Source organism: Notolepis coatsorum, assembly GCF_963971535.1.
Source record: "Notolepis coatsorum genome assembly, chromosome: 2".
Taxonomy (NCBI): Eukaryota; Metazoa; Chordata; class Actinopteri; order Aulopiformes; family Paralepididae; genus Notolepis; species Notolepis coatsorum.
In genome coordinates this window covers 79,840,782-79,855,589 of record NC_140166.1, presented here as the reverse complement: position 1 = coordinate 79,855,589, position 14,808 = coordinate 79,840,782, and the positions used below count along the sequence as shown (strand labels likewise).

General features: G+C 40.2%; 1 protein-coding gene across 1 annotated transcript in view; it reads right to left on the bottom strand.

Moving 5' to 3' along the window:
- Nucleotides 1-14,808, bottom strand: part of kif18a (kinesin family member 18A) — a 162,416-nt gene that overhangs the window by 127,521 nt on the left and 20,087 nt on the right. Inside the window, exons 3-4 of the mRNA XM_084308238.1 lie at nt 10,603-10,760; nt 3,512-3,616 (exon numbers count right to left, since the gene is read on the bottom strand). Coding sequence (XP_084164364.1) covers nt 3,512-3,616; nt 10,603-10,760 — 263 coding nt within the window. The remainder of the gene's footprint in view (nt 1-3,511; nt 3,617-10,602; nt 10,761-14,808) is intronic.

The following is a 14,808-nucleotide window of genomic DNA, read 5'->3' as shown; positions in this document are numbered from 1 at the left end:
GTCAACATAAATAATCGAATAAGGGAACGGTTGGTACGAAAGTGATGGTGACGTCTTGATGGAGCACCGAGTGCCAAGCGGATGCAGATAGGCTACATCATTTATGATAAAATTATGTTTTATTTGAATTTTTATGACGAGTCATATACTATAATAGTATAATATTATAATATTATAATATTAGTGTAGCCCAATCTTTATCTGCAACTGTGAAGAAAAAACCCATTGGTTTAAACAGAATGAAGACTCATAAAAAAAGATTATAAAATTAAAATTAAATAAAAAATGCATTATAAAAAATTAAAATGTTGATTTAGAATTCGAATGTCAACATTATGAACGAAGCTTCGAACTATTCGGTACAGCCCTACCACCACATGTAATTCCTCCACTGACGACGAACAGGAGAATAAACGAGTGGATATCACGACAGTATCCAGTAGGGCTGCACGATTCTTGCTCAAATGCGAATCACGATTTTTCTCCCTAAGAATTGAGATCACGATTCTCTCGCACAACAATTCTTATTTTTTCAATAAAAACATTTATTGCACTCTTTCTTAAACAGACAGCACAACATATATTAAAGTGCTTGACTTAAACTTAAAAGTCTCTTGTAACATACAAAATAACTCGAGTCTCTTTTCATCTCTTACGCCCATGCGCAGGACGCGCGTACACTTTGCTCTCGTCAGTCAGCTCAGGGTGTCATGACAAGCGCTCCATCAAATGACCACTTTGTCCCGACTCTAGCGTCAGAATGTTATGAAGTGGACGGTCATTTTGGATAAACAGTTTAAAAAAAAAAAAAAAAGCCTTGCTACCGGTACACGCATTACAAAAATTTTACTTTGGACTGTATGACTACTATAAGACTTCAGGCTATGAAACCGTTGTTGTCCAGCTCCTACCTCTGATCTGAAACCCCAAAACAGGAATCTGGCGACAAGTCAACACAAAAGTAAGAAAATATATTGAACGTTGAATTAATATGGTTTTGCTTTACATCGTTTAAGTTAAGTGTGATTGATATCGCAACTGGGATTGTTCCGAAGCAAATAAGTCAACACGTGAATGCAGTGTGATGTGAATGCATAGGGGAATAGGAGAGAGTTTTTTAATGCAACTGATTTCCATTTTGAAGCAAATGCAAATACCGGTACATAAGAATCGTCGTCATTTAGAAATGAGATTACATAGGGCGGCTGGGTGGCGCAGTGGGTAAGGCGCTCGGCGTTGCTTCCGGCTTGGCCGGCGTCATACTAACACAATTGGCAGTGTTAGAGGGTGGGAAAGCCGGTGGGTGGGGATTGGACGTTGTGGACAGCGACTCCTACAGGTTGGTTGGGTGACGCCTGTACAGCAGAAACAGGAAGTATCGGGGACAGCGTGAGCCTCCCACGCGTTACTCCTCGCCACTGAGAGTTCGAGCCGTCTGGTGAAAAGATGACAGGCTGCCTCCTCGTGTACTGGAGGGGACACGTGATGCAAGGCTTCTATCCTCACTACAGCCGACCAGTGGGAGGCATAGTCTAGCAACGTTCAAGACAGGGGAGGGAATTACGAAATTGGGATGGGAGAAAAATAGAAAAATAAGGAGAAAAAGTGGATTAAAAAAAGAAGAAATGAGATTGCATAAGTCTATGAATAGAGATCGCAATTTTTTTTTACGGTTAATCGTGCAGCCCTAGTATCCAGTCATTTCTGTGGGCTACGGGCAGATTCTCGGGTTACAACTGTTATTATCAGAGATGAGAAAGAGCTTTTGAAAGCGAATATGTGCAATATGTATTTTGTTTTCGGCGACCTTGAGTGTCTTGAAAGGCGCCTTATAAATAAAATGCATTATTATTATTATTATGAATATGTATTTTGTTTTCAGAATTATGTTCCATTGAAAAACTGTATAATTAGGATAATGAACTTGGGTACAACGCACGCAATTTTGTCCAATCTGTCGCCCCTGCTGGATTGGGGGAACCTTTAGCTGAAATGCACGTGAGCGGGATTAAATGGAATACTTTATCAAATTTGCTGTGAACAATCATGACTCCTAGGGGCGACAGTGCCACAGGAGGTAAAGCAGCCATCTGGTAATCCGGAGGTTCCCGGTTCGATTCCCGCTCCTCCCGGGCAGCGTGTCGAAGTGTCCTTGAGCAAGACAACTAACCCCTAATTGCTCCCGATGACCTTGCATGGTCGCCTCTGCCGTCGGTGTGTGAATGTGTGAGTGAACGGGTAAAAATGTGAGGAACAAATTGTAAAGCGCTTTGGATAAAAGCACTATATAAATGCACCATTTACCGTTCCTTATTTTTGTATCTACCTTTTCTCCCATTTTTTCTATTTTTCTCCCATCCCAATTTTGTATCGTCCAATTCTACCCTCCCCTGTTTCGAACGCTGTTAGGCCATGCCTCCCACAAGCCGGCTGCAATGTGGACGAAGCCTTACATCACATGTCCCCTCCGGTACTCGAGGAAGCAGCCGTCGCATCTTTTCACCTGCACAGCGCGATCTCTCAGCGTCGGGGGTATGCGTGGGAGGGACACGCCGCTCCCGTCGCTTCCTGATTCTGCTGCGCAGGCGCACCAACCGACCTGTAGGAGTCGCTGTCCACAACGTCCGATCCCCACCCATCAGCTTCCCACCCCCTAATACTGCCAATTGTATTAGTATGAACAACCAGCCAAGCTGATAGCAATGCGGAGAGCTGGGCTCGAACCCAGCGTCTCCTGCATTGGTGGCGAGCGCCTTGCACACTACACCACCTAGCCGCCCACCATTTACCGTTCCTAGAGGAAAAACCCTATTGCTTTTTATGCCAAAAGGAAGTCTGCCATATTGGATTTTCTGCCATTCAAAACGTTGGGAAATCACTTTTTCCTGCTTACTTTCCCCCGGCTGTTTACTGTTCACCGGATTCTCGCAGAACTTGCCGTGTGGCGTTTTCTCCCCAGATGTAGGGCTGGGCGATGAATCAATTTGATCTCATGATTTAGGAAGATTTTTTTTAATTAAAATAGATTTTTTTCAAGAGTCGCCTTTTATTTTACAAAAAGTGATGTTTGGTGAAAGTTAGATTTGCACTTTATTAATCCCAATAGGGAAATTCATTCGTGTTTGATGATCAAGAGGCACCTTTTATTTGTTTTAAGTGACGTTTGGTGAAAAAGCAAGTTATTGCACTATTAATCCCAATAGGGACATTCATCTTTGTTTGATCAAGAGTAACCTTTTATATACCGGTATATTCTTCTTTTTTTTTTGTCGAGATTGGTGAAAGTTAGGTTTGCACTTCAATCGCAATAGGGAAATTCATCTTGGTTTGATTTTTCTTTTTTTGTCAAATAAAAACAAAGCTTATTTGAATTATTTTCTTGGCGTTTCTAGTTTTTAAGAGAAAAAAAATCTATTAAAATCGTAAATCGGATGTGGTGTGAAAAAAAAATTGATTTTATTTTTAGGCCATATCGCCCAGCCTACCCAGGTGTGAGGTGAATGTAACTGACCTGGTGCAGTGTGAGGCCCTGGACCACCACTCCTTTGCTGGCGTCTTCCCTCAACGCCAGTGGGCCGACATTAGCCAACAGGTCTCGGATCTGCTCATTGTACACCTGAAAACGAGCAATGAGAAACCATCTCCCATGGATGTCATCGTGACAGAAACCAACTGCGATACGGTTATTTACCATCATCATAATAGTGTTTTTTTTTCTTTTCTTTGGGTTGTAATAAGCAGCTTAATCTACGATACAATTTGATGCATGATAATCGGTTCGCCATACAACACAAACACATTTCTTTTTTAATACTTTTTTTTAACCTATTTATTTAACCAGGCAGGTCAATTAAGAACAAATTCTTATTTTCAATGACGGCCTGGTGATGAGAGGACAAAAGGTCCCCTCGATCAGGGAAAGGGGACACGAATAAATAAATAGAAAAGAGACAGACGATACATACATCACAGAGGTAAGGGAAATAATTAAAACACACATAAAACAACCAAATACAATTACAAAGGGAAAGGGGCATACATGAAGCAGAACAGTCAAAGTAAACAACTCTGTGATAGAGTCCTTAACAGTAGTGAGGGGGGATCAATTTGCATCTTGTTCCAACTGCTGGGAGCAGCACATTGGAAGGAGGATTGACCGAAGGAAGTGTTAACACGGGGAACATCTAGCGAGATATGGTGAGCAGCTCTGGTGTTATAGGGAGTGCATGACTATTTTAACAAGGATTTTAATCTAGGATATCATTTGATGCATGATAATTGGTTTCCTGGGGCCAGTGTTGTAGTACTCAAGTCCTGGATTGATTTTCAGAACTCATGACTCGACTTGGACTAGAGCATCGACTGCATTCGGACTCGGAAGGTGCAGAAGTTAATTGATAAATACAGTTTTTCTTTTTGTAATAGGCCATAATCATTTGGCATAAGATATTGATGGCTAGTGCATTTGTTTGGCTATTGTGTCACAAAGTAAATTAACTCCCTTTGAATCGGTGACCGCTGTGTCATTTATGTTTAATGTAGACCTTTTTTTATTTGTATGTCGGCTCTTTGACTGCCAGAGTGGAGTAGACTCAACCTTGATGACTTGGACTCGGACTAGGGTAATGGAGACTTGACTCTGGCTCTTCTTTGGTGACTCGGACTCGAACACTGGGGACTTGAGACTCAACCTTGAGATTTAGTGACTTGACTACAACACTGCCCAGGGCACAGGGGGAACATATGTGAATTCTTAAAATGGGAGACATTCCCCTTTAATTAGGGCTGGGTAAAAAAAAAAAAAAAACGATTTCCAGATTCTGAACTACGGTAACTAACTGAATTAGTGATTATCGATTCATAAAATCATGCCCCACTGTCGGTCTGGGGAGGGTGTAGACCAGGGGTCGGCACTTAAGTTTGGCCTCGGGATAGGCATTTTCCATTGGTTCTCCCAGCCCACGTGACCATTTCTAGCATTTCCATTGGCTATAGTGACAAGACATAGATAATAATTGTGGAAATACAACAAATCTACAAAACCACTTACTGAGACATCACCCAGAAGACTATGCAAGTCTATGCAAAAGACAATGTTCCAATAAAAAGTACATTCATGTAACTGCTTGAGTAAATTCTTAATGTAAACATTGATATTTTTAACAATGCAACATGTTTCAAGTTCAAGTTTGTTTATTAATTGTCACAATAAAATACACATACTTAACAGTGAAATGCTTGGTTCTGTATGAGTCCCTGAGAGTGTGCTTCATACAGTAAAAAAAGTAAGTAAAAAAGTAAGTAAACAGGAATATACAATATACATATATATATACAATCTAAAGTACAACCTAGGTACAATCTAACCGTGAGGTACAATGCAGAAATAGGTACAAAACTTTAAGGTAAGGTGCAAATGCAAATGTTAGAGGGCTCCTTGAACCATTGAATCGAATTTAATTGGAAATCTAAATAGATTCGGAACCTTCGGCACCTCTCCCTGCACGTCAGCAAAACAAAGGAGATGATTGTGGACTTCAGGAGGTCGGGGGTCAAGGACTACAGCCCCCTCAGCATCGACGGGGCACCGGTTGAGAGAGTCAACAGCTTTAAGTACCTCGGAGCCTACATATCCGAGGATTTGACATGGACCACACACATTGACAGTGTTGTGAAGAAGGCACGACAACGCCTCTACTTCCTCAGGCGCCTAAGGAAGTTCCAAGTCAGTCAGAAGATCCTTAAGAACTTCTACTCATGTACAATAGAGAGCATCTTGACCGGCAACATCACCTCCTGGTTTGGGAATAGCACTGCACAAGACCGAAGCAGACTACAAAGAGTGACACGTTCAGCCGAACGCACAATTGGAGGGGGGCTCCCCAACCTCCAGAACATTTACAACAAGCGTTGCAAGGGCAAGGCGAAGAGAATCATTAAAGACTCCAGTCACCCGAACAACTGCCTCTTTGAACTGCTGCGGTCAGGCAAGCGATACCGGAGTCTCAAGGCGAGCACAGAAAGACTCAGAAGAAGCTTCTATCCCCAGGCCATCAGGCTGCTAAACGAACAATGAATGAACACTACACAACAACAACCACCAAACGCACATAGCACACACATCCACACGCACACACTCACTTTAAACAAACACACTGTAGCACCCACTCCACACACTTTATAGCACACACCCACTTTAAACAAACACACTGTAGCACCCACTCCCCACACTTTATATTTATTGATGAAGGATTGCACTACAACTCGTACACCTTACTGTAAATTGTACCTAAATTGTACCTCATCCCATTTCTGCTTTGCACTATATAGTACTGTACATTAGTACACTGCATAGTATTGTATATTATATGGTAACTCAGAACATTGTACATATGTCTATACCGAACACTGTGACCTCATTTTCTTCTTCTAAAATTACATGCTATACTATGTTATTTGATACTATCTTGTCTAGCACAGTCTCTGGAGCGTAACAGTAAGAAGCATTTTGTATGAAAGTATTCTGTACTTCTGTATAACTATTAAAGAAACTTGAACTTGAAACTTGTGAATCGGAATCTAATTTAATCGGAAATCTAATCTAATCGGGACCTTGTGAATCGGAATGGAATCGTTTTGGGAAATCAGTGGCAATACCCAGCCCTACCTTTAATACAAGTTGATATGAGGCTGAAGCCCTCTGTACTTCATGTTACAATGTTGCCCCGATATCATCCACAGTGCCGTAATAGAGGACTGCTTAGTGAGCCGTGGCTTCTTTCAAGTTCTGTTTTATTAATCACATATAAGGTACATGTAGTGAAATGCTTGGTTCTGTATGAGCAACCTGATAATGTGCTTCATACTGTAAAAAAAGTAAACAAAATACAAAGTAGAAAATTCAAACAAAATGCAAAGATGAGGTCGAGATGTAGTGCAAATCTTTCAGTAATAAAAAAAACTGTCTGGCTGGATCAGACCTATCTGTTCTATAATGTGTGACAATATACATTGTTATTATATGCCTAGACTTTCTCACTTCATACATCGGTTAGAACTTGAGGAAACAAGTTTAGCTCACTGTGGACCAGTGTTGTAGTCGAGTCACTAAATCTAGAGTCTCAAGTCCCCAGTGATCGAGTCCGAGTCCAAGTCACCAAAGAAGCGCACGAGTCGAGTCCCCATTACCCTAGTCCGAGTCCGAGTCCAAGTCATCAAGGTTGAGTCCACTCCACTCTGGCAGTCAAAGAGCCGACGTACAAATAAAGAAAGGTCTACATTAAACATAAATGACAGTGGTCACCGTTTCAAAGGGAGTTTATTTACTTTGGGACACAATAGCCAAACAAATGCACTAGCCATAAATATACCTTATGCCAAATGATTACAATTACAAAAAAAAGATTAAAAATAACAACTGTATTTATCAATTAACAAGTCAGAGTCCTCGTCTGCACCTTCTGAGTCCAAATGCAGTGAATGCTCGAGTCCAAGTCTGAGTCATCAGTGCTCAAGTCCAAGACGAGTCACAAGTCCTGAAAATCAATCCAGGACTCGGAATCGAGTACTACAACACTGCTGTGGACAAACACCAGGATGACAGGGTTTTGCTTGTTGTAATTAACAAAGAGGGGCAGAGTTGATTTATAAAAAAAAAAAAAATATATATATATATATATATATATATATATTAAACTAGATAGGACTCGTGCACATCTGGTTTTCAGACTGTTACACCTTAAACACCTTTTTAGAAATACTGATCAGACTATATCTACTAATCCTATGAATAAATTGAAGAAATCATCAACTTATTGTCCCACTAGTACTCTGAATCCTACCTTGGTCACTTTCAGTAAACTAGTTGAGCGAGACATCCAGACATTTGTGAAATCATCAGACAAGACAATCAAGCATCAAAATGTAACTGAGGTTGAAAGAAGAGCTCTAAACGAATTGAGAAAAAATGACAAAATTATTATCAAGCCGGCAGATAAGGGTGGCTCTATTGTAATACAAAATGTCAATGATTACATGTATGAAGCCACACGGCAACTTAGCAATACTGCATTTTATAAGTCTCTTCTTCACAACCCTGTTGAACAGTTAATGACAGACAGAGATAAAATACTAGATGATGCACTTAAAAGTAAGAACATCACAAAAAAACAATACGAGTTCCTAAAAGTTGAATTCCCTGTCACACCTGTTTTTTATCTATTACCTAAAATTCATAAAAAACTGACAAACCCGCCAGGACGCCCCATAGTCTCAGGAAACAATTCTTTATCAGAACCTCTAAGTCAATTTGTAGACTATTTTATCAAAGATATTGTAAAGACATTACCTTCATACCTTGCAGATACTAGGGATGTGTTGAAGTCGTTAAAGACTTCCATCCCACAGAATGCATATCTGGTATCCTTTGATGTAGAAAGTCTTTATACTAATATTCCACATGAGGACGGCCTGGCGGCTATGTCATTTTTTCTGGGTACAAATGATGAAGTCTCCTCTGATTTTTTACTCAGCTTGACGAATTTTATTTTGAAATCTAATTACTTCATGCTTGATGATAAATGGTACATTCAAATCCAGGGTACTGCCATGGGTTCTGCATTTGCACCTAATTACGCCAACCTATTTATGGGCCACTGGGAATCCCAGTTTATCCACAACCAAGATGCCTCGCCCCTCTTGAAAAATGTAATTTTTTGGAAAAGGTACATAGATGACATTCTCATGGTGTTTGTTGGCTCGGAAGATGAGTTATTCCAGTTCAGGGAGTATATCAATGGTACACATCACACTTTAAAATTCACGATGGTACACAGCAGAGAACATATTGATTTCCTAGACTTACGGATATCAGCTGACAATGAGGGAAACCTGAACACTACTATCTTCCGTAAACCAACAGACCGTAATACTATTTTACATGCACAGAGTCATCACCCGAGACGTATGGTAGAGAATATCCCATACGGACAATTCCTGCGCCTTAAACGTATCTGTAGTGATCCCACAGACCTAGAAAGGAAGGCAGATGAAATGAGTAACAGATTTGAAGAGAGGGGATACAAGGCATCAGTGGTGCACACAGCCAGAAATAAGACAAAACATGTACAGAGGGAAACTATTTTGGAATCTGACAAAAGCGACACCCCTGGTAACAGAGTCACATTCGTTTCAGAATATAGTACTTCATCTCAAGTTGTTAAAAACATTATTGACAAACACTGGAACATACTCAAATGTGACCCTCTTTTAAAAAACATTTCTTCATTACCACCAAGATTTTGTTTTAAAAGGGGAAAAAACATAAGGGACGCTGTAGTCAATTCTATGTATAAATCCCCTGTAGTAAGTCACTCTAACTGGCTAACAGAGCTGTGTGGTAACCATCCATGTGGTCGATGTACCCATTGTTCAAACACTATGAAAACAAAAGTTTTCTACCACCCACAGTCTGGGCAGGAATATAAAATAAGGGACCTTATTAATTGCAACACCACTCATGTGATATACATGCTGAAATGCCCTTGTGGTAAGGTCTATGTTGGACAAACAAAACGAAATTTGAAGGTGCGAATAGCAGAACACAAGGCAGCCATTAGGAACAACAATATGGATTACGCCATTGCGAGACACTATAAGGAGAGAGATCATGGTTCCACAGCCTCTCTAAGGTTCATTGGAATCGAAAGAGTCACCCTACCACCGAGGGGCGGTAATATAGTAAAGCTTCTCTTACAAAGGGAAGCGTACTGGATTTTTACTTTGAATTCTGTGGAACCCCATGGTCTAAATGAGTCCCTCGAGCTGAATCCATTTTTGTAACCACTATCCGTTCTGTGTAACCTATATGGGTGTGGTTTTAAGTCTGTTTTAAACTATTTATCAGGTCTAATGACCTAGGTATTTGTCACTTCTCTCATATTGCTTTATTATATATAATTTTCAAAAATGAGTCTGTGTATGTATGTGGTATCTAGGCATTTCTATACATAAAAGTGATATGTATCCTACAAAATGATAAAATTTAATGTGATAATTGAGTAGCCAATGGGCTTGATATGTTAAGATTTGTCACTTCTCTCATTTTGTATTATATAATTTTCAAAAATGAGTATGTATATATGTGGTCTCTATGCATCATTTTTATACTAAGAGTTGTATGCATTACATCCTGCAAAATCATCAAATTAAATGTGATAATTGAGTAGCCAATGGGCTTGATGTATTACGATGTGGGGTGGAGCATGCTATACATAATGATGATCATTGATGACACCTGCTGCATAGCACCTGAGGAAGCGACAGCGAAACGCGTTGTGCAAACAATAAATAAGCAAAAACGAGTCCTGTGGAGTGTGCGGTCCCTTCTTTCCTTTGAAGGTTTTTCTCCTTTTAGTTTATATATATATATATATATATAAGATTTAACATAATCGAATTTTATTTTCATATTCGAATCCCATGCCCATCGAACGAAGCTTCAAAGTATTTAAGACAGCCCTACAGGGTTTCTATTCTTATTCTATATTTACAGCCAACTTGAGCAAATCAAAAGCGCAGCAGGAGATTATTTCAAACGCTCACCTCGAGATACGAGAAAGCGACGTCGAAGACCTTCTCCTCCTTGACCTCCTCCATGCGGCTGAAGAGCTCCGTCATGGTGCGGTACATGACCCCCGGGTCGCCCTGGGAGCCCAGCATGGTGTGCGTCTTGCCTGCTCCTGTGGCTCCGTAGGCAAACACTGCCAAAGGAAATAAACAAAATATAAGCCTCATAAGATAATTGAAAAAGTAATTTTTCAAGATTTTTGAAAAAAAAATATATAATAATTTCCAGCAAATGTGTAAGAGTTTTTCATTTATATTTAGAAGATAAGTTCCACAAGGTGTATCAACAAGTTTGCAAAAAATACAAAAACACAACAACCATTGCATAACAAAATAAGATGACTTTTAAACTAATTATGTTGTGACTTTAGGCATTTTTCCCTCTTACATACATACATGTCATACACTAGGCAGTTGTTATGCGATCTACCCTGTAGGGATGGGCGTGAGTAATCGATTACTCGTAGCTATGAGAAAAATCGATCTTAAATTATTAATATTTTTTATGATTACGTGAATGAACAAAATTAAGTTTAAAAAAATTATAATAATAAAAATAAATTAAAAAAATAAATATATTTATTTTTGCGTTTTTTCCCCTTTACGAGTAATACACGATCACTCGAGTATAGCATGTGATCAATCGATCTGGATTTGTCTTATAAATGCCCATCCCTACTACCCTGTATGTGATGTTGTTGGCTAGGTTTGCGCATGAGGGTTAAAGGCCTCTATGCGTGCCATAGCTTCTAGGCCTCTTTTCTTTTGGAAAGAAGGATAAAAAAATATTTTTTTTTATAAAATCTTTTTTTCTTTTTTTTGTATTCAACTAAGAGGTTGGCTAGTCGACTACGGCTCCTTTCGACCGGTTAGTCGACTAATAGGGGTCAGCCCTAGTTGTAACGTTAGTTTAGATTCGTTTTAACGTTAGATAATGTACAAAATAAACGTATTTCCGGTGCTTTAGACGTCGCTCTTTTATTTTGAAACCCCCCGACCGGAAGTATTTATGATGCTTCGATATCTGCTTGTGTAGTCCGGTTCTGTGTCTGGTGTCTGTAGATTGTTGGTGAACAACTAACTTTTTGTTAGTTTTAACGTTAGCTAGCAGCAGGGATGGACGCTGTTGTGCAAATGCAGGCAGCTACAGGCACTCGAGGTCGAGGAAGAGCTGCTGAATTTAATCGGCAGGAGAGAGAGCTCGTCAAAGCCGCATATCACTGTGGCTGTGGTGCGGTCGTATAGGCACGAAAATGCAGCTCGAACTACCCGTTATATTAAATTAATTTATTGCCGTTTAACTTGTCTGTGTCCAGTCCTTTCGATTAGCCCCACCGTTCATTGTAAACAATGATGCATGTAATTATATTAACGTTACTGTGTTGTTGTAGCTATGTTAATAAATTCTGAATGGCATTAACGTTAGTTGGGTATGATAGCATTGAATGGCATTAACGTTAGCTGGCTGGCTACAACAAATTCTCACAAGCTGGCATCGTAAAATATCAACACCAGCCATGGGAATACTGTTTACTAAATTGTGGAGGCTTTTAATCGTCAAGGTAAGAGGATTTGAAGGCGTATGCTATGGAAGTCCCCTGCGGCTCCACTTTGTTGAAATGTACATACTAGGATAGGATAACCACTGGTTAATTCGCGGTTTTTTATTGGTTTGTCATGACAAACCAATTACATAATCCAACATATGTGTAAGAAACTAACATATTCCAGTAAAAGGTATATTTTTTTTATGATTCATTACCGCGAAATCAATACTTCCATTTGTATAAATTACGTTAACTCGAGGATAGTATTCCTGCCTGCGGGACCAATATTATTCTATGACAGCCCCGCCAGTGGCGGCCGCCACTGGGGGGCGATAGGGCGCCGCCCCCCCTCAGGCCCTGCCCTGGTTATATGAGAGAATAACAAGAACATTTTTTTTTGTTTTTTGTTTTATAGCCCTATAAATAATATAAACATGTTTAAAATGAATAATATTTACTCATTTTAAGTATGTTTGTGTTTCCAATGCACGATATAACGTTAATAAATAAAATAATAAATACTCGTTTTCTTGAACAGGAAGTGACTCACCTTTTTTTTTTTTTTGTATTTCTCGGCCCGGGCTAGTGCGCGTCACTGTGTGATCGCTGTATCCGTAGCAGCCAATCAGTGCGTAACGCGTTGTGCGTTGAAATATGACTATTATGTTGGAATCCGGGCGCGATTTGAAGCGGTCTAGGCACTCAGCGTCAAGAATGTCTGTAGCCGCATTTCGCGGAGACGCTCTCTGATTGGCCGACGCCAGTATTTTTTTCCATAGCAGCATTTCGCGGAGACGATCTCTGATTGGCCGAATCCACTTTCTAATGTTCCAATTCTAGCTTATTCTAGGTTGGTGGTAGATAGTTGTTGTTGTGAGATGTAACTGTTTGTCTTAGAGCGTGACTGCAAGTTCTTTAGACGGTTAAGCTTAGGCACTCTTTCAAAGTTGGTTAAGGTTAGAGTTTGTCTTAGAGCATGGCGATAGAACGCCAGGTAGTTTGCAGTCTGTTCGACGCGGAAATGGACAAAGAAATCAAACTACTTGTTGTGTGGTGCTAACTCCTAACAAGCTATATGGCAGTCTGGACAGTGGACTGGATATACATCATCAACAGCGGATTATACACTTTATCAAGAACAGTCTGGGGAGTCGGGACAACAGTGAGTGGTGGACCATGTAAACAGTGAGTTAATTCTCTCTCTCTCTCTCTCTCTCTCTCTCTCTAATTTCGCCGCGGGTAGAGCATAACCACTCAGACAATGAATGGTAACTTGTTTAAAATGACAATATATACAGATGTGTTTCTTATTGAATCGATCTGAGAGAGAGAGAGAGAAAGAGAGAGAGAAAGAGAGAGAGAGAGATAGAGAGAGGGAGAGAGAGAGAGAGAGGGAGAGAGAGAGAGAGAGAGAGAGAGAGAGCTGTGCGTGTTTGTGTTGGGCTATTGGAAACGTGGTTGCATTTGACTGACTGTGATCATATATTGATCGATGGCAATGGTGATAATATTCGCCAATGCGTGCCTTGTACATGTTTGCAAAATGTTTGGTATAGCGCCCCTAGTGGCGAAGCATCCACAAGCCGCCACTGAGCCCCGCCCCCATTCGCTAACCAACCAATCAATGCTACGCAACATCAACGCAACGGTTGTTCAGATTAGATTTGGGCGAGAGGTACGCAACATCCTCACAACACACTCTACAACACCCTCTGCAACATCTGCAACCATGTTGCGTTGAAGTCGTGCTGATGTTGTGTTGCAGTTGCTGTAGCATGTAGAGCCGTTAAGGGAGAGGTGGGCTATTGCGTCATCGGTTCAGGAAAGATGCGTACTGGCTTGTAAAGACGGGAACGCAAGGGTGGCATCTTCAGATTTGTTCACTCTGGGACCCGTTTTCAGAAAATAGCGTACCGGTATTCAAGCTCCCAGGACGCGGTTCCGTGTGGCCAAAACGTGCGATCAAATACTTTGGCGGATACACCCAAAATCGGCTCCCGTCTGGACAGGAAAGACGGTCATGTTTTAAACTGTTTAAACAGTCATTCAGAACGGCACTATTCTATTCCATTTTACTAACTGTTTTATTGCGCCGCTCTTTTGTTACTGTCTATTTTTAAATTGTCTATATTATGTGCGACGATCGAGCCGCGAACAGGGAGGCCTGTTGGGATGTCGGATCCTAATGTGAAGAACTGTGGTCTGGAGTTCTAATGTCCAGCCTTGACTTCCATTTATTTTGTTCATTTTATGTCTGTCTTTTATTTTTTTTTGCTGTGTTGTGAAGCACTTTGAACTGCAATTCTTGTATGAAAGGTGCCATACAAATAAAGTTGTTATTATTATTATATTATTATTATTACTTAGTTTTCAGTGTGTTCATCTCACTTCAATCATTTTTATTGCAGCAAATGGGATTTTCTCAAGCAGACAGATGTCAACACTGTAATCTGTGTTGCATGTACCTGACAAACTGAACTGTTTGTATTACAGTTATATTCCAACTTAACTGAATGCACACGTGTGCGTGTGTGGACTACTGTACTATTACAGGTATTGAAATGAACAATGCAACTCCCAAAAAAAGAATTAAAAAAATAAAATGCATGATAAATTATCGATACTTGGCGTCCTT